Source organism: Onychomys torridus, chromosome 2 (assembly GCF_903995425.1).
Source record: "Onychomys torridus chromosome 2, mOncTor1.1, whole genome shotgun sequence".
Taxonomy (NCBI): domain Eukaryota; kingdom Metazoa; phylum Chordata; class Mammalia; order Rodentia; family Cricetidae; genus Onychomys; species Onychomys torridus.
Genome location: NC_050444.1, coordinates 162,006,829 through 162,030,584, shown reverse-complemented (window position 1 = coordinate 162,030,584; position 23,756 = coordinate 162,006,829). Strand labels below are relative to the sequence as shown.

At 45.3% G+C, this 23,756-nt stretch overlaps 1 protein-coding gene across 7 annotated transcripts in view; it reads right to left on the bottom strand.

Moving 5' to 3' along the window:
• Rere (arginine-glutamic acid dipeptide repeats) overlaps positions 1 to 23,756 on the bottom strand; it is a 376,646-nt gene that overhangs the window by 36,408 nt on the left and 316,482 nt on the right. For 6 of the 7 annotated variants that reach the window (XM_036177343.1, XM_036177344.1, XM_036177345.1 and 3 more), the window contains one exon: positions 15,403 to 15,483. In XM_036177343.1, the coding sequence (XP_036033236.1) occupies positions 15,403 to 15,483 (81 nt within the window). Of the gene's footprint in view, positions 1 to 15,402; positions 15,484 to 15,896; positions 16,138 to 23,756 lie in introns of those variants that run through there. The other variant, XM_036177349.1, reaches the window with a different exon arrangement.

The following is a 23,756-nucleotide window of genomic DNA, read 5'->3' as shown; positions in this document are numbered from 1 at the left end:
TTTCAAACACTTCATAGACTTATTTATGTTTAACTTAGAATTCTGTTGACAAGAAACAAAATTGCCCCTGGCAGCATCAATCCACTCCTGATAGGATGTTGGGCATTGAAGATACTCCATATGGGGTTGGGGATTTAGCTCAGTGGTAGAATACTTGCCTAGCAAGTGCAAGGCCCTGGGTTAGGTCCTCAGCTGGTGTGTGTGTGTGTTTGGGGGGGGGGGGAGCCGGGTGGTGGTGGTGCACACTTTTAATCCCAGCACTTGGGAGGCAGAGCTAGGTGGATCCCTGTGAGTTCGGGGCCAGCCTGGGCTACCGAGTGAGTTCCAGGAAAGGCACAAAGCTACAGAGAGAAACCCGGTCTCAACCCCCCCCCCCAAAAAAGAAGATACTCCATATGGAGTTTGTCTTCTTCTTGACTAAAAATGTCCTTTTGGGCAAAGAAGTGCCCTTGCCTCAACTGTTGACAATAAGTACACTGTCCAATCCGGAAGGGCAGAACAAAGGATAAGCAACTGCTGAACCTTGCCAAGGACAGGGTAAGACTTTCAAAATTCTTGCTTCTGAAGATTGTCAGATATTCTACGTCTATAGCTAAGAAATGGATGGCCCAACACTGCAGAGAAACTTCGGGTGACTGTCCAGGCTGCCAGCTATCGCTATCATTTCTTGCCATTTTCCAGAAGTTGCTCATTTGCACTTCCTGTTTATTCAAGTAGTATTATTTCCTTCTCAGGCCTTCGATGGAGTTGAAGACTAGATAGCTACAGTTACAGTCCTCTCGTATCTCTGCCAAGAACACAGCAGACACTAGAGTTAAGCATCTTCGGGACAGCACAGCCATTGGAGCAATCGCTGGAATTTGCCATTTACCCATATTCTGAACATTTAGCATGTGTTCAGCAACATCTTGATGTTGTTCCTGTTGGCTGTAGTTCCATTTTTGTTTACGTCATTACCCTTTGTTTCTCCTGGACAATACTTAATAGTTGTTGGGTTTTTTTTTTTGGGGGGGGGGGGTTCCGAGACAGGGTTTCTCTGTGTAGCTTTGCGCCTTTCCTGGAACTCGCTCTGTAGACCAGGCTGGACTCAAACTCAAGAGATCCACCTGCCTCTGCCTCCCAAGTGCTGGGATTAAAGGCGTGCGCCACCACTGCCCGGCCCCAATAGTTCTTATTGTATATAGTTTGTATTCGGTTTAGAACCTTCTTACATAGACAAAAGGGGGAAGTATAGTGGTATTTGCTCCATCCATGACCTTGGGCTATCCAGCCTGAAAGAGGTGGTGCTTATTACCTAGGTGACTTCTTGACTTTTTGCCTGGCTATGTGACCTCTTAAAAGGAAAGAGGCAGGGGTCATGTTGTTCTTTTTGGTGTATGGGACACCAGATGGCCAGGTGTATTCACTCCTGGGCGGAACAGAGGACGACTTCAACTGTTTACTGAGTTCTGTGTTTGTGAGTGTATTTCCCCAATTTATATCTTAATAAATCCCAATTGCCCATTAAACAGACTCATGTGGATTGATCTTAACAATCTAGCTATTGTGTAGCCCACTATTGCCTCCATCCTTGCCTTGGACTCCTGAGTGCTGAGGCTACATCATCCCTGGCTCCTTCATTGCTTTAGAAATGTCTATATGTTTTAATAGCTTTTTGTTGTTTTTAAGCAGAGGCCTCACACTCCATTTATCATACTTACTACACAGATCTTATACTTTCTATTGCCACTGTAGAAAACATGTTAAATCTCCACAGAAACATCAGTTATTTCCATTGTTCTAATAGTCTCTGGGTTTTCTATATAGTTAAACAGACCACAAGACTCAGGTTTGTCTTTCTTCCCATTCCCTGTTACACACACACACACACACACACACACACACACACACACACACACACACTTCATCTAATTCTGTTTCTGTAAAACTGGGTGCATTGAGAGTGAGTATCCTTAGTTTGCTCCTTAAGTGCTCCGAACAACTTTACCTGTATGTACTATGAAGTCAGTGTTTGGGAGTTACTGCTTTCAGATTAAGAGCATGCCTGGCACCAGGCGGTGGTGGCACACACCTTTGATCCTAGCACTCAGGAGGCAGAGGCAGGCGGATCTCTGTGAGTTTGAGGCCAGCCTGGTCTACAGAGCAAGATCCAGGACAGGAACCAAAACTACATGGAGAAACCTGTCTCGGAAAAACAAAACAAAACAAAACAAAACAAAACAAAACAAAAGGGATGCCTGGCTATCCTTATAGTCTATCACAAGCTATCACTACAAAGAACAAAAAGTAACCACACAGCTTAGAGTATGACATACAGCCAACTGCACTGAGCTCAGTGCGGTGGTGAATGTCTGTAACACTAACTCGGGAAATGGAAGCAGGAGGATCAAGAGTTCAAACTGTTTAGACTGGTTGTCAACTTGACAGATCTACAACCACCTAGGAGATAAGTCGCTAGCACAACTGGTTTAGATTAACCGCAGTGGAAGACCTACTTTCCTGTGGGTGGTACCATGTTATAGACTGGGGTCTAGTACAGCGGAAAAAAGAGAAAGTGAGCTGTGTACCAGAATTCACCTCTCTCTGCTTCCTGATGGTGAATCTGTCTTATGTGCCTCCATTACAACTTCCTGCCATGAAGTTCAGTAGCCTTGAGCTGTGAGTCAAAATAAACCCCCCTGCCTTAAAGTTGCCTTCATCAGGTACTTTGTCTCAGCAAGACAAGTAGCTAACCCAAAAGGTCACCTTTCACCACACAGCAAATTTGATGTCAGAATAGGTTACATAAGACTCTGTCTGAACCGGGCAGTGATGGTGAACACCTTTAACCCCATAACTAGGGAGGTAGAGGCAGGCGGATCTCTCTGAGTTCGAGGCCAGCCTGGTCTACAGAGTGAGTTCCAGATCAGCCAGGGCGACACAGAGAAACCCTGGAAAGATCCCTACTCCCACCCCAAGACCCTGTTTTCAAACAAACAAAACTCCACAAATAAACAACAAAACACTCCCAAATAACATGTCTCATCCTACATACTTTCCTTTAGAGATGCCTCAGTGGTTAAGTACATGCTTCATAATCACGAGGACTGGAGTCCAGATCCTAGCAACCAAGTTGGGCACCCAATGAACATGTATAACCCTAACTCTGAGGGGAGTGGAGACAGGAGTATTGCTAGGGTTTCTGGCTTCCAGAATAGCTGAGGAAATGAAAAGAACAGGAGAAGAGGGATAAAACACACTTCCTGTGGCCAATTTCTGTACGGTGCTTTGCATATTTTCATAGGCTCTGGACCACAGAGCTGTGCTGGTCATTACAGAATTCTGTTTTCATACGACCCATTTGTGACATGCTAAAGGACCTAGTACAGAAGGAAGTGGGTGCCACTGTTTTCCCACAATGCCCTCTGCTAGCTTATAGGTCAATTATCTCCAAAGCACTAGGACACAAATGGATTGCACAAACTTATACTTCATCATTGAGGGTTGGCCAAAGAATTCTACCATAAATCAGAAATTTTAAGAGTAAAATCTTACTTACTTTCTGGGAAAGTAAACACTGCCTGAAAACTAAGCAAGCACTCAGCAGAGGTTCCAGTGTGTGAGGGATACCACCTGTAAGATCCATGCAACTCGGACTGGGATGAGCCCTGCATGCACATCCAGCATGAGGGCTTCTTGGCCTCACCCTCCAATGTACCAGGAGGACTGGGAAAATGCTTTCTGTGAAGGGTTCTGTTGCAAGGATGAAAAGGGCTATAAATATGAGGTCAAAGCAATATTTAAAAAAAGAAACATTCTAAAGCTGCAAGCACCTCCTTCTTTTGAAATGGAGAGCCACAGAGGATCAAAGGAGGGGCACTGTTTGCTCACGGCTGCTCTGGGAGCCTCCTCCCACACCTGGCAGAGTCCCAGAGGTTGTACAGCATGATCTTAAACTTACTTCACTAATAGAATCTCAAGACAAGGTGCACAGCTTCCTGTGAAGGCCTACACCAATAACCCCAGCACTTGAGAGGCAGAGGCAGGAAAATGGTGTTAGAGGCTAGTCTAGGCTACACAGCCAGAGCGTGTCACAATTTTTAAAAGAAATCAAATGAGAATGCTGTAGAGGGTTTTCTGGAGCACCTTGAGCACAAGCAGGAGGAAAACCTACACAGCTTCCTTCCACACAGCTCACCACCTCCTGCATTCAAAAGCACAAGGCAGCCCAGAGAGGAAAACATGACATTGTGCAGTCAATGCTTCTCCTTGCTCCTCCTGCCAGGCACAGGAAGTCCACTAGGCCTCGGCAGCTTGCACAACACCACGCTTAACCTTGACTCAATCAGCCTGCTCAGCTATGAGGAGCAGGCGGGGCAAGGGGGAGCAGGGTTAAACTTACTGGAAACAAACTTAATCAAAGCCGAGCAGTAACAAAGGGCACCAGAAACATTCTACTGTATCACATCCCACAGGCTGGCCACAAGCCCGGAATTTTCATTACAATTTTTCAAAGGGAGGGAGAAAAGGAGAAAAAAATATTTCACAAAAGCATTATCAAGGCCCCAACCCAGGATGCCCTGCCGCACAACCAAAAATCTGTTAGAGGTTAGCTTTCTAGGGAGTCAAAACCCAGCATGGAGAACCTGGCAAGCCTTTTATATGGTGGGAGGGTTCCTTAAAACCACTACTGTTCTGCACCAAAGTCTCCAAGCTTCACAGATCATTAAAGGTTTTTTAACCACAGAGAAAGGGGGGCAGAGTTAAGGAAATAAATCAAAAGTTCCTCTGGGATGCACAAATGCCTACTTGGAGCAGGCTTTCAGCACGGATACCCTCTACATTAAACAACAGGGAGGGCTTTTCAAAATAAAAGCAAAGAAGAGGTTCTCTCTTGTTATAGCAATATACTTTTGGTTTAAAGGATATGTGTGCTATAAAAGTGACTCCTGCTGTGCGTGTGGAATGGGGCAAGGAGGCTGGGCTAGGGGCAGAGAGCAGCGCAAGAAAGCCAGTAACAAAAAGCCAGAAGAATTCTGTTTTGGAGACCTCCAAACACGGTAAGAAGTCCTGGGCTGATCAGGAGTAGGATGTCAGAGAGAAGAACCAGGCATCCACCCCTTGCCATCCTTGCCCTAAAATCATCTCCCACTAACCAGAAAGAAGTCTCTTCTCTTCCTCATGACACACATGTAGGTGAGGACATGGGCAAGGAAATCATGCTGTTTTGAAGCAAGGACCTGCCTCCCATTTCTTAGGTTAGTCTGAGCAAGTTCAAAACCAACCGAGGGAGCAGTCTAAGCACAAGTGGCAGGGAAACCTAAGAATATGTGCTTCCTTGAATCTGGGTTGTCTTAGCTCTCAGGCAGATAAATTGTTAATTTAAGACCAGCAAACTGATCTGCTCCAATGCACCTCACTAGCATATTTCCAAAACAGAACCAAATTCTGATCTTGGAGGGCATGAGCCACCAATAATCACCAAGACAACTAGGTATGTTTGCCCTGGGCAGTCACCAATTCTTAACCTTGCAATCCAAACTTTGCACACGGGAACAAAGAGACAGCAGAAAAAGCCAACTATAGATAACTAAAGTGTCCCTGAAGAAAGTCTTCATTTAAATATTTTCAGAACAACTTCAGTGGTTTTCCACTCACAAGGCAGAAACAGAGGATAAAAATTCCAGAGACTGTTTTCAAGATAATAAAATAGCATGTGATGGTGACTCACTGAGATGAAGAGAAGGAAGCCATCACAGGAGCTAGTACAGAACCGAGTGTGCACGTGTACTTGCTCACATATACTGGCTACTGGCTTATTCTACAGCTAGAGACACTATTTTATTCTTGATTGGCCCAATAAACCTACCGAGAAAAATAAACCATGGCTTCAATCCTATAATCTAGAACACAGAGCCTCCACACAAACAATAAAACATGAAGGCCCTCTGTGGCTCTGGGCATTTGAGTTAAAGGTACTCTGCTCACACTACAAAATGGAAGGCCTTGGGTATCTAGGTTTTCGATGACCTTAAAACCAGCAGCTAAACATGCACTTGCACAAGGCTACTACTGACAGACCCTCCTACTCTTTCTACATAAATATGCATTGTACACAAATGCATGTGTATACATAATGGAAACCTATTAAAGTTAAGTCTTTTGAGGGGAGAGGATTGTTTCGAGACAGGGTTTCTCTGTGTAGCCCTGGCTGTCCTCAAACTCAAGAGACCCGCCTGCCTCTGCCTCCAGAGTGCTGGGATTAAAGGTGTGCACCACCACTGCCCAGCAAGAAAGAAATAAGTCTTAAGAGTATACATTTTACTTAAAATCTTAATCTAAAATAACAATTTAAAGGACATAATTCTGCTGGACAGATGGGCTAGTTGTGAAGAGGATGTGCAAGGCCCCAGAGCCCTGTGGTTCCAGCAAGTTAACAACGTGGGTGTTTTCAAGAAGCACCAAGCCCAGCCGGCCCTCAACAGTGAGCTCCGTGAAGGCTCACCCTCACCTCCCACTCACATCACACAGGCCTTGAACTGAACCAAAGCTCCCTGAACTCCTAACTTCGCCAGCTGTAATGGTATGTCACAACCTCCAATCCTCAGAAATTATGATTCCACAATTCAGATGGACTCAAGATATGAACAGAACAATCACATTTCCAAAGTCAAAGGGAAAAAAAAAAAACAGGAAAGACAGAACAGTGCAGCTGTAACTGAGGCTCTAACACTCCAGGAACAAGAGCGCAGCTTGGTGGTTAAGTCCAGGTCTAGCATGCTGCAAGGGCCTGGGCTCAATCTTTAACACTGCCAAAATAAAACAAAACACCCACAAACAACATTCTTTAAAAGAGCTGGAACGATGGCTCAGTGGTGAAGTGACTTTCATGCAAGTCTGAGGAGCTGAGTTAAAAAAATCCCCTAACCCTATCCATGTGGAGTAGTGTGCTGTCCCAGAGAACCCTGGGAAGTTCACAGGCTAGCTAGTCTGGTTTACAGAGCAACCAACAGATCTTGAGTCAGACACTAATGGCATGGTGTGGCATGTGTGCACCCTTGCTTGTATGCATGTGTGACTATGCACACGTGCAGGCACGCACACAATTTTAAATAAATCATCCAGAGGAAAGGTCTGCCTTGCTCATTTTTCCTATTCACACAACACAGTGGTTTTCAGATGACATGAAACAGATGCTGTTTGACTTTGGGGCTAGGTATGGTCTTTCCCACTGGTGAACAGCTGGGATTTAAGTCTAGTATCTTAGCCTTACTTCTTCAAACAAGGCAGTTTACTGTTATTCTAATTTCCAAAGTGTCACTCATGGGTGTAACTTAGAATAAGATTAAAATGAACCAATTATTTAAGGAACATAATTTTAAATGTACTCTACAACTTTAAAAGAAATTAGAAAATATATTTTATAATAAAAAAACAGACAAAATATTTTTTCAAACATGGGGGGGGGGGTGGCTCAGGGATTAAGAGCATTGGCTGCTCTTCTAGAGGACCCAGGTTTAATTCCTAGCACCTACATGGCAGCTCACACCTGTCTGTAACTCTTGTTCCAGGGGATCTGCCATCCTCACACAGACACATACAGGCAAAACACCAATGCACATAAAAATAAATCTTAAAAAAAAAAAAAAAAAAAAAGGCAGGGCGTTATATTTGTATCCCATTTGTATCCCATCCTGAGCTCGCCCTCAAGTGCTGGGATTAGTTGGGCACCATCATCTCCAGTAAGATATGGCTCCAGGGTTCATTCCTGTTAGGCACCCTTCCAACTGAGCCACACTTGCAGCCCTGCAAGCTAGGATTTCAAGTCAGAATGGATTCATAGGTAAGACAAGGCCCCATGATACAAAATATAAGTTCTATGTGGATAAACCCACTGCCTATCATTATAGTTATTAGAGTTTATCTTTTATAATTCTAAAGACATACTTTATTTGTTTTACCTAATAATATTGTACATCTTAAAAGTCCTAAATCTCAAAAAGAAAGTCAACTTTGAAATTGCTGCCAGGGCTGATTTTGCATGTAAATATTTGCCAGTCAGTGATGGCACACGCCTTTGATCCCAGCACTCTCGAGGCAGAGCCAGGCGGATCTCTGTGAGTTCAAGGCCAGCCTGGTCTACAGAGTGAGATCCAGGACAGGCACCAAAACTACACAGAGAAACCCTGTCTCAACACCCTCCCCCTCAAAGTCCTAAATCTCATCAAATAAGTCATGCAGGTAAGGAAGATCAAAGGAAATCTTAAGAAGTGTCAATAGGGAATGACAGCTCCTTATAGGCAGCATTCAAAGCAGAACCAGCAAGATGGCTCAGTGGATAAAGTACTTATTGCCAAGGCTGGTGATCTGAATTTGCTTTCCAGAATCCACTACCAAGAGTAGTCCTCTGACCTCCCACACATAAATGGTTAATAGTTCATTACAAAAGCAGTTTCTACAAACAACGCACTCTTGTGCCATTTCTGCTGGTCTGAATATGGAGGACAAGACCATGGAGGTCCAAGGCCTCTGCTTTAAAAACTACCTTTTCTATCCAGCACTGGCACCAAGTTTCTTCCATGAAAATCACACAGCTGCTTCACTCACACAAGGGAACCAGCCACACCCTATTGGCACACCTTAGGTAAAAGAGTCTCTGCTGGCTTGGCGCCCTACACCTGCAATCCCAGCACTCCAGAAGCTAAAGCAGAAGGGTCTCTAGTTCACCACTATGCTATAAAGCAAAACCTGACTTACCCAAATGAAAACATAACACTCACATTACAGACAGACAGACAGACAGACTCAGGCCTTGGCTACACGGCAGGAGAAAGCCCTCAGCAGCAGAGCTGCTGCAGCCCCACAACATCCTTGCTGCGCAGATGCAGAGCCTCAGCTGGGCAACTGCAGTGAGCACCTTGGAGATAAGCTCCTAAGCAGCACTCCATCTCCCCAGTTTACCAACCCTCAAAAGCACTCACATTTCCTCCTACACTAGGGTTGCCAGTGGAAAAAAAGCAACACTTGAAGGGTAAGATTTCCCCCACCCCTGAGTGTTTTGAGACAGGGTTTCTCTGTACAACTCTAGCTGCCCTCAGACCGGGCTGGCCTCAAACTCACAGAGATCCTCCTGCCTCTGCCTCCTGAGTTCTGGGATTACAGATATGCACCACCACTGCCTAGTGGGTAAGATTTTTAAAATATAAAATGAGTTACAACTATATTTTTCTTTTCATATTTAGTTTTATTTGTGTGTATAAATATGTGTGTGTGAGCCCACATGGAAGCTCACAACTACATGCAACTCCAGTTCCAGAAGACTCTTCTGGCCTCCACCAGCATTGCATGCACACAGTGCAAGATAAGCATGCAGATACAACACTCACATACAGTCAGTAAAATAAATGTTAAAAAGAATGAATATATGTTGGAGGCTTGGGATTTTGAGGCTGGCATAAGTAGTTCTTAAACTTTACTGAACACTCGATTACCTAAATCCCCATTTTAACAATAAAATGCCCATCTTGGCTCAACAGGCATGGAAAAGAGGCTGGAAAGCCCACACTTTCCACAGCTCTAGCCTGTTAACACCATAAAGAATATGCACTAGAGGGACAGACAGGCAAAAACCAGAGGACTTGCCAAGTGTTGTTTTGTGGCTGTAACACAGTTACCTGTTCTCAGTATCAACCCAATCAGGAAGCCCATACTTTCTTTACTTTATGTAAGATTAAGCATTAAAATTATTTACCCAAGGTTGTAATCTGAAATTAACTAGAACTTCATGCTGAAAGCTGTAGTAATTTTTAACCTCTTAATGTTAACGGAACTTGGATTACTCATTCTTCCATCTGGGAACACATGCTGATAACAGAGGTCACTCTGCCTGTTGACATAACTCACACAGTCAGTAGAACTTGCCCCTAGAAACAGCGCTGACTTTTGTGCTGTCTGGCAAATTCAAAATTTAAATCTCTAAAACTTTTCATCTTATCACACAAAGTTAATAAAACTAACTGTCCCTTCACTGGGCAATGCAAAGTCTTTGGGCTCTAATTTTGGCCCAGGTTCCCCTCCACTGGCTCACACAACTTTCTGTGTACAAGCTCATCCCTAACGGTGCCATTTTACAACTGTCTCTTCTTTGCCTTCACTCATGATATGGGATGTTTCTCACTGAAAGAGGGAAAATGAGATCCACATTTGCATACTACGACCTGCACTCACAAAGAACGTGAGTTGAATCTTTACTGGGGTAATTGCTCAAAACTCAGACTGGAGATGAGAAAGGCATACCAAACAAGTGCTGCATACCCACCTTCCCCCTCGCCACAGGCTGCCTCTCAAAGGTGCCTCTTCTCTACAGAGTTGGGCCAGATCAAACTGACTTCCTGCTCATCTGCACTGCATCACAGACAGGAGCCACTGTCCCAGGCTGGTGAGGGTGCTCCAGCCCACACTCCACTCCTGGCAGCAGCAGGCAGAGCTGTACAGAAAGCCTTTAAAGGACAATCACCCAGGTGCCAATCTTGTATCCAAATAGAATAGCCATGTTTGCAACGTGAAGGTAGAGATGCACCATACCCTGAATAATCATCTGAAGATTTTGTAAGGAACAGTAATGTGAAAAAAACAAGTTATTTTGTGATCTGTATTATAAGATGGGTTCCCTATGGGTGGTCAGGATTTGAGTTTATTAGGTCTATTTACTTTCCAGGTATTATTATTTTAACATCAAAGGCCAAAGGTCATACAATAACAGTGACAACACTTAGAATTGAGAGGCCTGATTTGGAGGATGGCAAATTCCAAAACATCCTGGAATGAGACCCCATCTGGGACAGACCGGCTGGCCCTGTCTTCTCAGAATTGCAGGACACTTGTCAGTGTTCACACAGATAAACTAACACCCAAAAACTTCAGTATAAACAGCTGAGAGATCAGTGGGCAGCCACAGTCGATGTGAGATGCTGTGCCCATTCCTGGTTATTTTATCTATTAATTATACATTCTATATGTATATTAAAGAAAGGCAAATGGCAAGAGAGCTAGAACTGGGTATCTGCAGAGCTATAAAACCAAAAGGATCTGACTTGTAGTTATTCTCTTGGGTGCCATGAGGTTAACATGTAATACCCATCCAACTAACCCTCTATAAACAGTTGGTTTTCCGTAATCACAGCTACTATTCCCACTTCAATGGGCAGCAACACTCAGAGGAAAGCCAGACCTAGCGCCTGTATGTAAACACCAGAAACCAAGTGCTAGGAAAACTGCTGATGTCCATGCTACAGGCACTTTCTTCTGACAACAGGCCTGTAATAAATGGGAGGCATGGGACTCCCACAGGAAAGCTCCAAAGGTAAAGAGATCTGTTCCCACCCAGACACTCCCTCCAACCTTCCTAATTAACTCAAGTGAAAGGACAGGTGACTGGTGGTGAAAGCAGTTCCAGAAGAGAACCACCATGTGCAGTAAGCATGGAGCTCAGCGGTAAGGCACTTGTCTGGCATGTCCTGGTCCAGGGTTGATCCCTAGCAAGCGTGCGCATGCACACAGAGACTCATTTTTCAACAGAGGGTAACAGATTAGGAAGAGAAACCATTTTTATATATTCTTTATAGATACTACCTCATTTAGATTTTCATGCATGTTCTAAGCGATTGGAGTTACCACCCCATTCCACAGGAATCAAAAGGTTCAATAACCTGCCTGAAGCCTACAGAGATCTGCCTGCCTCTGCCTTCTGAGGTGCTGAGATTAAAGGTATGTGCCACCACCAGCTTTAAACATTTTCTAAAAATTATTTTTATTGCTAGGCATTGGTGGTATACGTCTTTAATCCCAACACTAGGATCTCTGGGAGCTAGAAGCCAGCCTGGTCTACAAAATGAATTCCAGAACAGCCAGGACTGTTACAGAGAACCCTGTCTCAAAAAATGAATTAAAAAAAAAAAAACCCGCATTATTATTATTACATTTTAAAATTTTACTTAATTTTACGTACATTGGTGTGAGGGTGTCAGATTCCCTGAAACTGGTGTTACAGTTTTGAGTTGCCATGTGGGTGCTAGGAATTGAACCCAGGTCCTCTGGAAGAGCAGCCAGTGCTCTTATCCACTGAGCCACCTCTCCAGCCCCACATTATTATTATTATTACTTATGGGGCTGGAGAAGTGGCTTCGACATTAAGAGCCCTTGCTGCTTTCGCTGAGAACACAGTTTGGTTCTGAGTACCCGAACGGTGGTTCACAACTATCTGTAATTCTAGTTCCAAGGGATCAAATGCTTTCTTCTGATCCCCTGAAGGCACCAGGCATCTATGTGGTGCACAGACATACATTCATGCAAAATACTCATACACAAAATAAAATAATCTTAAAAATCATTTATTTTGAGGTTAGAGAGATGGCTCAGCAGTTAAGGGTACTCACTGCTCTTCCAGAGGAACCAGGTTCAATTTCCAGCAACTTTATTGTGACTCACAACCGTCTGCAACTGTCTGGAACTCCAGTTTCAGAGGTTCCACTGGCACCCTCTTCTATCTCGGGCAAAACATCCATATGCATAAAATAAATTTTAAAAAATTAAAAATCCACTCACTTTAAGTTTATGTCTGTATGCCCCATGTGTGCTCATAGAGACTAAAAAGAGTGCTGGATCTCCTCAGCTTGAACAACAGGGGTTTAGAAGTCTGATGTGAGCCTGGCACATCTTTAGCTCTAACACTTGGGAGGCAGAGGCAGGTGGATCTCTGTGAGTTCCAGGACAGCCAGAGCTAAATAGAGAAACCCTGTCCTGAAAAACCAAAACAGAGTTAAGAATAAGCTGCCTAATGTGGGTGCTTGGAAAGTGAACTCTGGTCCTCTGCAAGAGCAGCAAGTCCTTTTAACCTCTGAGCCATCTTTCCAGGCTCCCATGCCCTACCCACCCCACCCCCCTTTTTTTAAAGCTGAGAGCTTCTGTCTCATGCAAAGAAACATCATTTCAGAAACAGTAACTTCCCAGTAATTTGTCAAGACCCGACCTGAATTTCCCACAGCACCAGGCTAAGGTAGAAAACAACGCCTGGAGAGATCAGGTGCTACAGTTACTGGCAGGGCCAGTAATAGAACACAGGTCTGCTGACCCCTGCTCCAAAGCCCAGTCAGCCATGTTTCTTTTGGATGTTAATGCCCTTCTGATGTTTCAAGGCATCTGAGAATAGCAAGGAAAACAAGCTAATAATCCAATAGAAGAAAATGTGGGAAAGTATCTAGATTACAAGAATTTTCTATAAAAAGGTTCATGACTGTAAGATTTTTATCAAGGAAGTTCTGGATCACTGGCACCTTTAACACTCTTCTTCTGCAGCAGAAATGAAAAGTGACCTTTGACCTCCCCTCAGTAGGCTGTAATGATTAGCCTAGCTACGTAGACAGCTAAGGAAAATACAACACAAACCTCACCCAGCTGATTAGAAGAACACTTACAGATTTATCCCACTACCAAACTCCTCCCATGCAATCAGAGAAGAGTGGGACCTAGGGACACTTGCAGAGGTCCTCCAAGGCTGTAGACCACTGTCCTCTAGTGATGTGCCACATGAACTGCTGGAAACCGGAAGGAAACACAGCCATAACAGAGGAGGAAAATGTCTCTGGAATGCTGACCAGAAAAATCACCTCACAGGGCTGGCCCACCAGCGCAGCCTGAGGGGGAAAGGCATCAGTTCATTCAATCAGCTGCCATGATAAGGGCTACCAAGAAGAGAACAGATTAGATTAGGAGAATCTGACTTTCCAATTAGGAAAACAGGTGAGCAACACTGCATGAGGTTAAAGGTCAGTCAGATCTGTTTCAGCTAAGGAGATAAAACTGATAAAACTGTCTCGTCTCTCCAATGCTGCCTAACAAGCACAAGACTTTGGGTTAATCCCAGCACCCCAACTTCCACCCCTATGTAGGGGGGTTGGTGTGCTGCTGTTTTAAGTATCAAGATAAAATGACTGTCCAGATTTCCTGCACCAGATCTTTCTGCTTTGCAGCTTGCAGAGCTATGACAGTTAGGTGCAGGAAGGCTGAGGAAACACTAAAGACTCCATCCCAGCACCTGCAACCAAAAGGACCCGCTAGCAGCTAAGCCTGGGCTATCAGCTTTGAGCTCACCTACTCCCTGACTCTTCCTCCACTCAGCCCCAACAAAACTGCTACATCTCAGTATATGTAAAGTATGTAATAAACTTAGGAAAAATGAAATTCCCAGAAAACTTAAGAAGAATTTCTACATCATTGCTGCTCTTCAAAACCTGTTCTGGAAAGAGTGAGGAATGAAGATCATTTCCACAAATTATTTTAATATCTAACCAGAGTTTGGGTTTTTCGGAGGCATTCTGGTGGCCCATCTCAGCACATTTAGATGCACAATAATGATTCAGTTTTAACTTAGTTAACTTTGACTGGAGTCATGAGTTTACTGGGATGTGCTTGGAATCTCAGAACCTTTCTCCCTATTACTAGGATCCTAAATGTACTCTATTATTATAGTATCCAGAAAAACTTCATTTTTTAAAAGAGAATAATCAGTAAGTACCAACAGAAAACAAAATATCAAACAAACAAAACCCTACCATCCACTTTTCTAATGGACATGGTTCATTCACTCTCTCTTCCTAAAACTGAGATTAAATAACAATCGCAACCTTCCCCCTCCTGGGTCAGAGGTACTTCCGGTTACTGGGTCAAGACTGAACCCACCAGCTGGGTGGTCCTCCCCCACCTTTCAGGAGGCAGGAATTACCCGTACAGAGAGCCTGGACCTTACAGCATCACCTTCCAGGAAACTCTCTTCAGTATACCCTCCACAACAAGTTCATAAGGAGCATCTGACCCTTGGCTTTTTGAAACATCAACAGCACTTTTTAAAGCTCCCATTAACCAACGAATAAAAACCGTTTTTCACTACAGAGTGCAAACATTTAAAGCTGGGACAGCAAAGATTTACAAATATTTTTTTAAAGCACAGCAACATTAAATAAGGGGGAGGCGGTCCCCAACAGAATCCCAAAAACTGCAATTCTATCCTTTGACTTGGTCGATGACTTTTGACAATAACCAAATCCAAACTAGCGATAAAATGTAATTTCCTATTCTAGCCACTGGATTTAAAATTAGATGTTAACTCTCCAGCAGTCCCTTCCCCCAGCTAACTGCTCTTCCAGTTACAACTCGTTCTTCAGGAGGATAAGCACAATATGTCACTCTGCTATCTGAAAACCCCCAGCTGAAGGAGTCAAGAAAGCAGGGCGCACGGAATCTGAGTCCAGCCCGCGTCAGGCACAGCGCAGGGTTAGAGGAACCATTTCCTAAGCTCGGATGCGGAGAAGCAGCATGAGCAAAGCAAAGAGGAAAAAGCCAAGTTACATAAAGTCTGATTGTACTCACGGTTTCCTTATTGGGAAGCAGCTCCTTTCTGATTCTGAAGAAGTTCTTGCCGTATTGCCGGAGTCCCTTAACGAAGCGTTTCTGTGATAAAAAAGAAACAAGTCAGACGTAAAAACCAAAACCAAAACAGGATGTCAGCAAAGCAAAGATATCTGCAATCAGCAGAATAGCAACCGCAGAAAAGTCTGAGCTCGGGAATATGAGCTAGGCTGGAGGCTTTCGGCAGCACAGCTGGGACTTGCTGGGAGGGCAGGGCAGCCCCCGGCCTGCGGGGAACCACAAGCAGCACCGTGCGTTTCGCTTCGGGAAAGGCAAGCGGAGCTACGGCGGCCTCCTGACACCACGGATGCACGAAGGTGCTAACAACAAACCGCCCGCGTAGCACTAAACCAGCATAACTGCCTTTCCACCCGCAGAAGCTGCTGCCTTCGCAGAAGTATCTCGGGCTGCTCCGACCCTCGTCCCCTCCCCTGACCACGAAAGCCCATCCAAACCTCTGGGGTCGAGCCCCTGGCCCGCCGGGCCGCAGACTTTCACTTCGGCCGGCTCCACGAACTGCCCCCACCTCCGATCGGAGCGCGACCCGAAGCCACAGGTAATGAGGCCGCGCCCGTTCCCGGGCTCCACAAAGCGCAGGGCCAGGCGGCCGAGGACTGCTCAGCGTGTGACCGCGGCGGGGCCGCGCGGGGCGCAGGGCGCGGGGAGCGGGGAGCGGGCAGCGGAGGGCGCCGGGGGAGGAGGCTGGAGCGCAGCGAGCCTGGCGGCGGGCAGCTGCAAAAGGCGGCCTGGATCGCCGCCGCGGCCCGCTCGGCTCCGCCCCGCTCGGCCCCGCAGGCGGCCGAGCCCCCTCCGCAGCCTTCTCGGGGTCCTCCCTGCGGGCGGGGCACCACAGCAGCGAAACTTACTCCCCACGCGGGCCAGGCCTCACGCCCAATGCGAGGCAGCGAAACCCACGCCGGTCTCCACCCCTGTGGCCGCTCCGACCCGCGGCTGAGGTGTTTGCTCCCGCCAGGCCCGGGTATCAGCCTGCACTTCACTAGTGAACACCACGGAAGCGCCGGAGCCAATAAATCACCTGCCCACTGGGAAGAGGGGCCTCCCACTCCCGGTGTTGAAGACCCTCGGGACAAATGCAGGGAAGGGCCAGACCTGGCCTGTAAGACCCATCTGCAACCTCCTACTCTAGACCTGCAGGCTCTGCGAGTTCTGATTTCTCCCTTTGCTAGGATATGACTCATCACTGTCAATTTTCAATATAATTGATATAGTTGAGTGGGAGCAATCTGTGAGGCTTAAGAAAGCAGCACACACTCCTCTGGTATGAAGAGCAACTTCTGGTACTTGACTTCTACATCAGTCATACAATCAACAGGCATCCTAAGCTGCACACAGCATCTCCGACAGAACTAGAAAGAGCTCTGCCCTCAAGGAGTTCCAGTCAGCCCAGAGAAGCAGATAGGTATGGATGGCTCTTGGGCCTATAAGGAAATCAGCAGAGGAACAAAGAGAGGTGGGTGGAGCTCAGAGGAGGAAGCTTGCTCTGCTGGACTTAGGGGAAGTGATAAGGAAGCATAAACCTGCCAGGTGGGCTCCAGCTGGACTTCAAGTTGACCAGGGACGACATAGGAACATTCTGGAAGCTGCAAGGACAAGGTATGCAGAAAAAGTGACTGCCTGCATAAGAGGCCAGTGAGGGTCAGGCTGCACAGAGCTCTGAGGAGCTAACCCTAAGAGGTTGAAGGAGGAGCTTTCCCTGGGGAGGCCCCAGTATGGACCAGGACCAAGAGCAGAGCAGAGGCTATGGAATACTGCACTGGTAGAGGTTGAGGCCATGAACTTACTTTAATAATTTACTGAACCCCTAGCACTGGGGAAAACCCTCGCCAGGACATGTATTAAACTGTGACTCGCTTTTACCAGGTAAGGTAAGTGCATGTAGTTATTCCAGAAAACTCTGAGGTACTACCTGACCAAGCATAAAGAAGCAAGGAGCACCTCACCTGTACACCAAGGAAGCCCAGAAGACAGACGGACAACCATGACCATGGCCTCTGACAGTCGAGAACATCTTCACACCAAGGCAGGAGGGCATGGGACAGGTTACCAAGGGGAGGGGCAGCATTTGTAGGGTTGGAGAGGCTCTGAGAAGATGGACTATGGGAAGATAGTTTGGGGGTGGAATGCCAGACTGTGGTATCAGATGAAGGGTGAGTGCCCAGGACCACACAACACGTTCATCAGAAGAGAGGAAAGGGGCTGGATCTGGAACATCCGGGTAACATGATAGAAGAGTGTGAGAAATGCCATTCAAACCAGGAGTGGTTATTACATACCTATCACACCATCCCCAGCCTAAGGAAGTTCTATCATTACTACCATTTTACAGACAAGGAAGCTGAAGCACAGAGAGGTAAGAAACAAACCAAGGTCATCCAGCCTCACAGATCCTTATGTTTCCTGACATTTCCTATGAAATTCAGTATATGCTGGTGGCTATCCTGAAACTACACGTTCTAGCTCATTTAATTTAACACCAGAATGCCAGTTCTTCAGTTCTCTGACAACACTCCTTCCTTCCTTCCCACCTAACCAGCGCAGGTCCAGGCCCCACTTCCAGGAACTTAGTGCTCACCATACAGCCTGTTACAAGCCTCTGCCAAGAAATTTTTCAAAACTACAGATTTTAAGCACATACTTGTAATCCTAGTGTTAGGACGGTGGAAACAAGAGGATCAGAAGTTTAAGGTTAGTCTCAGCTACACAACATAATTGAATATAGTACAGGCTACATGAAACCCGGCCTCACAAAAGACTACAGGCGGTGGTGGCACATGCCTTTAATCCCATCACTCAGGAGGAGGCAGAGGCAGGTGGATCTCAGTGAGTTCGTGGCTAGCCTAATCTACAAAGCCCTTGTCTAAGAACAACTTTAAACTCTGCTGCAGGACAGTGCTGGTCTGCCTGAGCTCTGACTTCATGGCCCTCCCTCTGTTTCCATGCAGATAGATGTCTAAGGATGCCAGTCTGTTGCCAAGATTCATTTTCAAAAACAGACTCAAATCTCTCCTGCTCCAAAAATAAAGTCCTGTGACCGTCCCCCAACGACTCACTCACTTACTTGTACAAGACTTCATTTACTCAGTCTTTTATAAACCCTGCAAAGGCAGGGATCCTATCACAGACCACTTTCCTTCCCTAAGGTGGTGGGCTCTTGGTAGTCCCCGAGTTTTTAAAACAAGTGAAGTCAACTATGAGACGAGGTGGGGCTGAGCTGGAGTGTCCATCATGGAACTAGACTAAGAAATGGAGAAGGTGGGGCTGGAGAGATGGCTAAGTGGTTAAGAGCACTGGCTGCTCTTCCAAAAGTCCTGAGTTCAATTCCCAGCACCCACATGGTGGCTCACAACCCTCTGTAATGAGATCTGGTGCCCTCTTCTGACCTGCAAGCATATATGTAGGCAGAACACTGTATACATAAAATAAATAAGTCTTTTAAAAAAGAAAGAAAGAAAGAAAGAAAGAAAGAAAGAAAGAAAGAAAGAGAGAGAGAGAGAGAGAGAGAGAGAGAAAGAAAGAAAGAAAGAAAGAAAGAAAGAAAGAAAGAAAGAAAGAAAGAAAGAAAGAAAAAGAAAGAAAAATGGAGAAGGGCCCATAGACAGGCAACAAGTGCTTGTCTAAAATTCCAGCAAGACAATAAGGAATACAACTCCATTCTTCTGTACATGGAGTCTGAGGCTGCCTGGCTCTATTAGACCCTCCAATAAAAAGTAAAGCATAGGAAACAACAACAACAACAAACACAAACCACCACCCACAGTGAACAAACAAGGACCAGCACAGAAAAGTCCAGCTTGACCTCTGAAAGCAGACCTGACCTCCACTTCACGACAACCAGTTCTCCTGGCCCAATTCTTGTCTTAACCTCTAAATGTCTTTCCAGAGTTTGGGGCTTTCTGCCCACCCAAACTCCCAGGACAACCTCCTACTGCCCTGGCATTAAGTTTCCTGCAAGATGCTCACTGTATCCTAAGGCTGCATCTATGATCCAATGCCAATGAGAACACTCAGTTGACAGTCTTACAGATGTCTCAAACTAACTACACTTCCAGAAATATGAATTTGACATCTGATGGTGAATGTAGATCTATCACTGCAGTCCATGCATGACAAGTACAAAGTGCCCTAGGCCCCACTCAAAAAAAAAAAGAGGAAGTAAAAGCTTCATGTGGCCAGTGCTGTTATTTCTCTATGGAAAGCCACAGGCCTCAAAACCAGCCAAACATCTGCCTCTCAGAACGACTTCACCTGTGGTTTACCAGAAATGCAGAGTGGCCTCTAAAATCGAAACAGAGCCAAGCCCTCAGAGCACATGGTAGCTGGCCATCAGTCTGTGAGACTGGCTTCTAAGGCTGTGAATAGCATTCTCTCTGTGCACTTCTCTTTCCACGTGAAGACCTTCATGTTTTCAATAGTAATTTAATAATTACCATACAGACTTGTTCTTAATAATTACCATACAGAGAGGAGTGCTAAGCCACTAAGTTCATGGCCATGGTCTGTTCCTTCCAAGGCCTTGTGTATTATTTCTCTGTCCCTGACAGTGTAGATGTTAGATGCTAGGCTGCCAAGGGCGACAGAAAGAAGGTGTGTCATTTAAACTGGGGACTGGCTGGATCACATGACAGTGCTAAGTACTCTGTTTACTGCTTCCAGGCTCACCATCACCCCACTGGAATGTGGGTGCTGAGGCTCTTGGGAAGCTAGCACTTGTTTCTTTGGTACTTTTCAGGTACCTCCAAGCAACCTGAGTGTGCACCTTGGGAGAAAACCACATTGTTTCCTCTTTCTGCATCCTCACAGCCAGATAAAACCAAACAGAAACCTATGGCAGAGAGACTATCCTTGATGTTCCACCTTAGTTCATGAGTTAGATGCAGGCTTGTCACCTAAGTTCCTAGCAGAGAAAACTTAACTTCCGGATTTAGAAAATGTGAACAGGGGTTGGACAGCTGGCTCAGTGGTTAAGACCACTGAGGGTTTGATTCCCAGTACCCAAATGGAAGCTCACAACTATCTGTGACTCCAGTTCCAAGGGAAACGACACCCTCTTCTGACCTCCACAGGCATCAGGCATCAGGCACACACATGGTGGACTTACACACATATAGGCAAGTCACTCATATATATATATATATATTAATAAGTATCCAGCACTCAGGAGGCAGAGCCAGGTGGATCTCTGTGAGTTTGAGGCCAGCCTGGTCTACAGAGTGAGATCCAGGACAGGTGCCAAAACTACACGGAGAAACCCTGTCTCGAAAAACAGCAGCAACAACAACAAAAAGAGCCAGGTGGGAAATTCAAGAGAGATTCAGGAAGAAGAACAACTTTAAACAATGCTGGAGAGGGTGGAGCCCGAGCAGACGCAGAAGTCAGACTGCAACAAGATGCCAGCAGACCAGTAATGCCACAGCCATGTGGCAACACATAGACTAATGGAAATGGGTTAATTTAAGATGAAAGAGCTAGCTAGCAAGAAGCCTGAGCCATAGATCAAACAGTTTGTAATTAATATAAGCCTCTGTGTGTTTCCTTGGGACTGAACAGCTGGGGGACCGGGTAGGACAGAAACTTCATCTACAGCATTCACTCAGAGACACATGTGAAAACATGCACATAGACAAATAAAAATAAAGCCAAATCTTTAAAATTTCACATTTTGAGGGCTGACATGTCAAGGGGCTTGTGGCTAAGCCTGACAACCTGAGTTCCATTCCCTAGGACCCTCACGGTGGAAGGAGAGAACTCCTGCAAGCTGTCCTCTGATCGTCACATGAGCTCTGTGACATGTATATGCCCCAACATAGACGTACTGACATACACAGATAAACAATGTATAAGAAAAACTTTTTAGGGCTGGAGAGATGGCTCAGAGGTTAAGAGCACTGACTGCTCTTCCAAAGGTCCTGAGTTCAATTCCCAGCAACCACATGGTGGCTCACAACCATCTGTAATGAGATCTGGTGCCCTCTTCTGGTCATACATGCTGTATACATAATAAAGTAAATAAACCTTAAAAAAAATTAAACAACTCGTGTGTGTGTGTGTGTGTGTGTGTGTGTGTGTGTGTGTGTGTGTGTGTGTTTCGAGACAGGGTTTCTCTGTGTAGCTTTGCGCCTTTCCTGGAACTCACTTTGGAGACCAGGCTGGCCTTGATCTCACAGAGATCCACCTGCCTCTGCCTCCTAAATGCTGGGATTAAAGGCATGCGCCGCTGCCGCCGCCGCCACCACCACCTGGCTTAAACACCTCATTCTAAAATGAGGCTTCCCCTTTAAAAAAAAAGAAAAACTTTTTAATAAAGATTGCTTTGGAGTTTCATTAAAAATTGTCAAATCCTGGCTTGGGATTAGGACAGAATTTCCAGCCATTTCTGAAAAGGCCTTAATCATACTTCTATCATTTTTGTGCTACATTTTTATGTGAAACTGTGTCCTCAACATTGATATTATAAAATCTAAACATTGAACAATTCTGAAAAACCCCAAAGACGCTCAACATCCTGCATTATTATTCAACTAAAATTTCTTGTATGTCAAACACACCCACATCTCTAATATGCAAATGTTTTCACTGCTAATAAACAGTAAAATTAGATGCATATCAAATCACTTCCAAATAAATTTCTTTATGATTTATTATCAATATATGTTTGATTTAGACATCTATTTTCTATACCCATCTACCCAGGGCTATCTACAACTTCTTGGTTAGAAAGGGGTTGAAAGGAGAGAACCCCGAGGTCCTAACACTGTCTACTCTTGTGTTTCACGGAGAACTCTGATAGGGCTGTTTAGTCACAGCCATTCCTTAAATGGAGATATTTACAGAAATGCAAGAACATTAATTAATCTCCCCTACCATTCGTGTTTCAGAGGTTCCTCGTGTGCTTGGGCACACCTGCCTGTGAGCTGTGAGGGCATGGACTGCCTACAAGCCAGCCACTGTGCTCCCCTGTCCTGTCCACCTTGAGAGACAGCGAGCTGGGCCTGGACAAGAAGATCCCCATCAGTCCTACTGACCAACAGAAATATCCGAAGTTTTTTTGTTTGTTTGTTTTTGTTTTTTCGAGACAGGGTTTCCCTGTGTAGCTTTGCGCCTTTTCCTGGAACTCACTTGGTAGCCCAGGCTGGCCTTGAACTCAGAGATCTGCCAGGCTCTGCCTCCCGAGTGCTGGGATTAAAGGCGTGTGCCACCACCGCCCAGCAATATCCGAAGTTTTATGTGTGTGTTGGCATGAAGAGGGTGGTGAGGTGCAGCCTGACACAGCAATCAAATGGATGCACACTACCTTGCATAGGCAATGTCTCAGACTCTACTGGGCAGCATCTGCCTCAATCATTACAGCCTCCGTAGGAGGCAGGGCTTCCATTGTAGATATAAGGAAAGTATATGGTATCCAATGGTACCAAAGCCTTGATTCATGCTGGGAGGGTCAAAGGACATACATAAACAGGAAGCTTAGAGACTGGGATGGGGTGTAGACATTAAAAGCAAGGTAAAGATCACAGATGGTTGCTGTCCCTTTCAGTATTCAAAATATTATCTATAAAATGGGCAAGTAAAGGGTATCCTCACTGTTTATTCTTTTCTCAGTTACTTCTAACCTTGTCTTTTACATAAAATCCATACCCCTGCAACTAAATAATAATAATAATAATAATAATAATAATAATAATAATAATAATAATACTGTGAACATCCAATTGGGCAGCAGTCCTAGGAGTAATGGGACAGAGGTAAGTCCTACGGAGGGCCGGATGTGCCTAAACCTCTAGATCACATGGCTCCCTCTAAAGTCAGCTTTGTGCTGAATCTGACCCCAGTCTGCAGCAGGAAAAGCAGAAGAGAGGGGCTAAGCTGCACACCAGCCTAAGAGACCTCTACATTAGCCACTGTCTGAGAGCTTTCAAAATTAACTCCCTCTGGTGAATTTTAACTAGTGTATCACAGTCAGAAACTCACCATGACTTCTCTACTTGGTCTTCTTACATAACATTTTAGAAAACACTGTAGGTATTAAAATGTGTCCCACTGTGAAAATGGCTTTCTGTGCTACCCTGTTTGCTGCACAAAACCTTATGTTAATAATGTACTGGTTCTCAAGGGACTGACAAGCAGGCAGATCTGCAAGTAAGCAATCTACAGTCACCCTCTCAACCCACCCCAGAGACAGGCACAAAAGTGTGAGCCCATCAGCTATCCACTGTTCTCTGAAAAGCAGAAGGGCAAGAGAAAAAGTGTTCTAAATAAAGCTAATGAGGGGTCTTGGGTAAGGAACTAGTGCTTTCTAA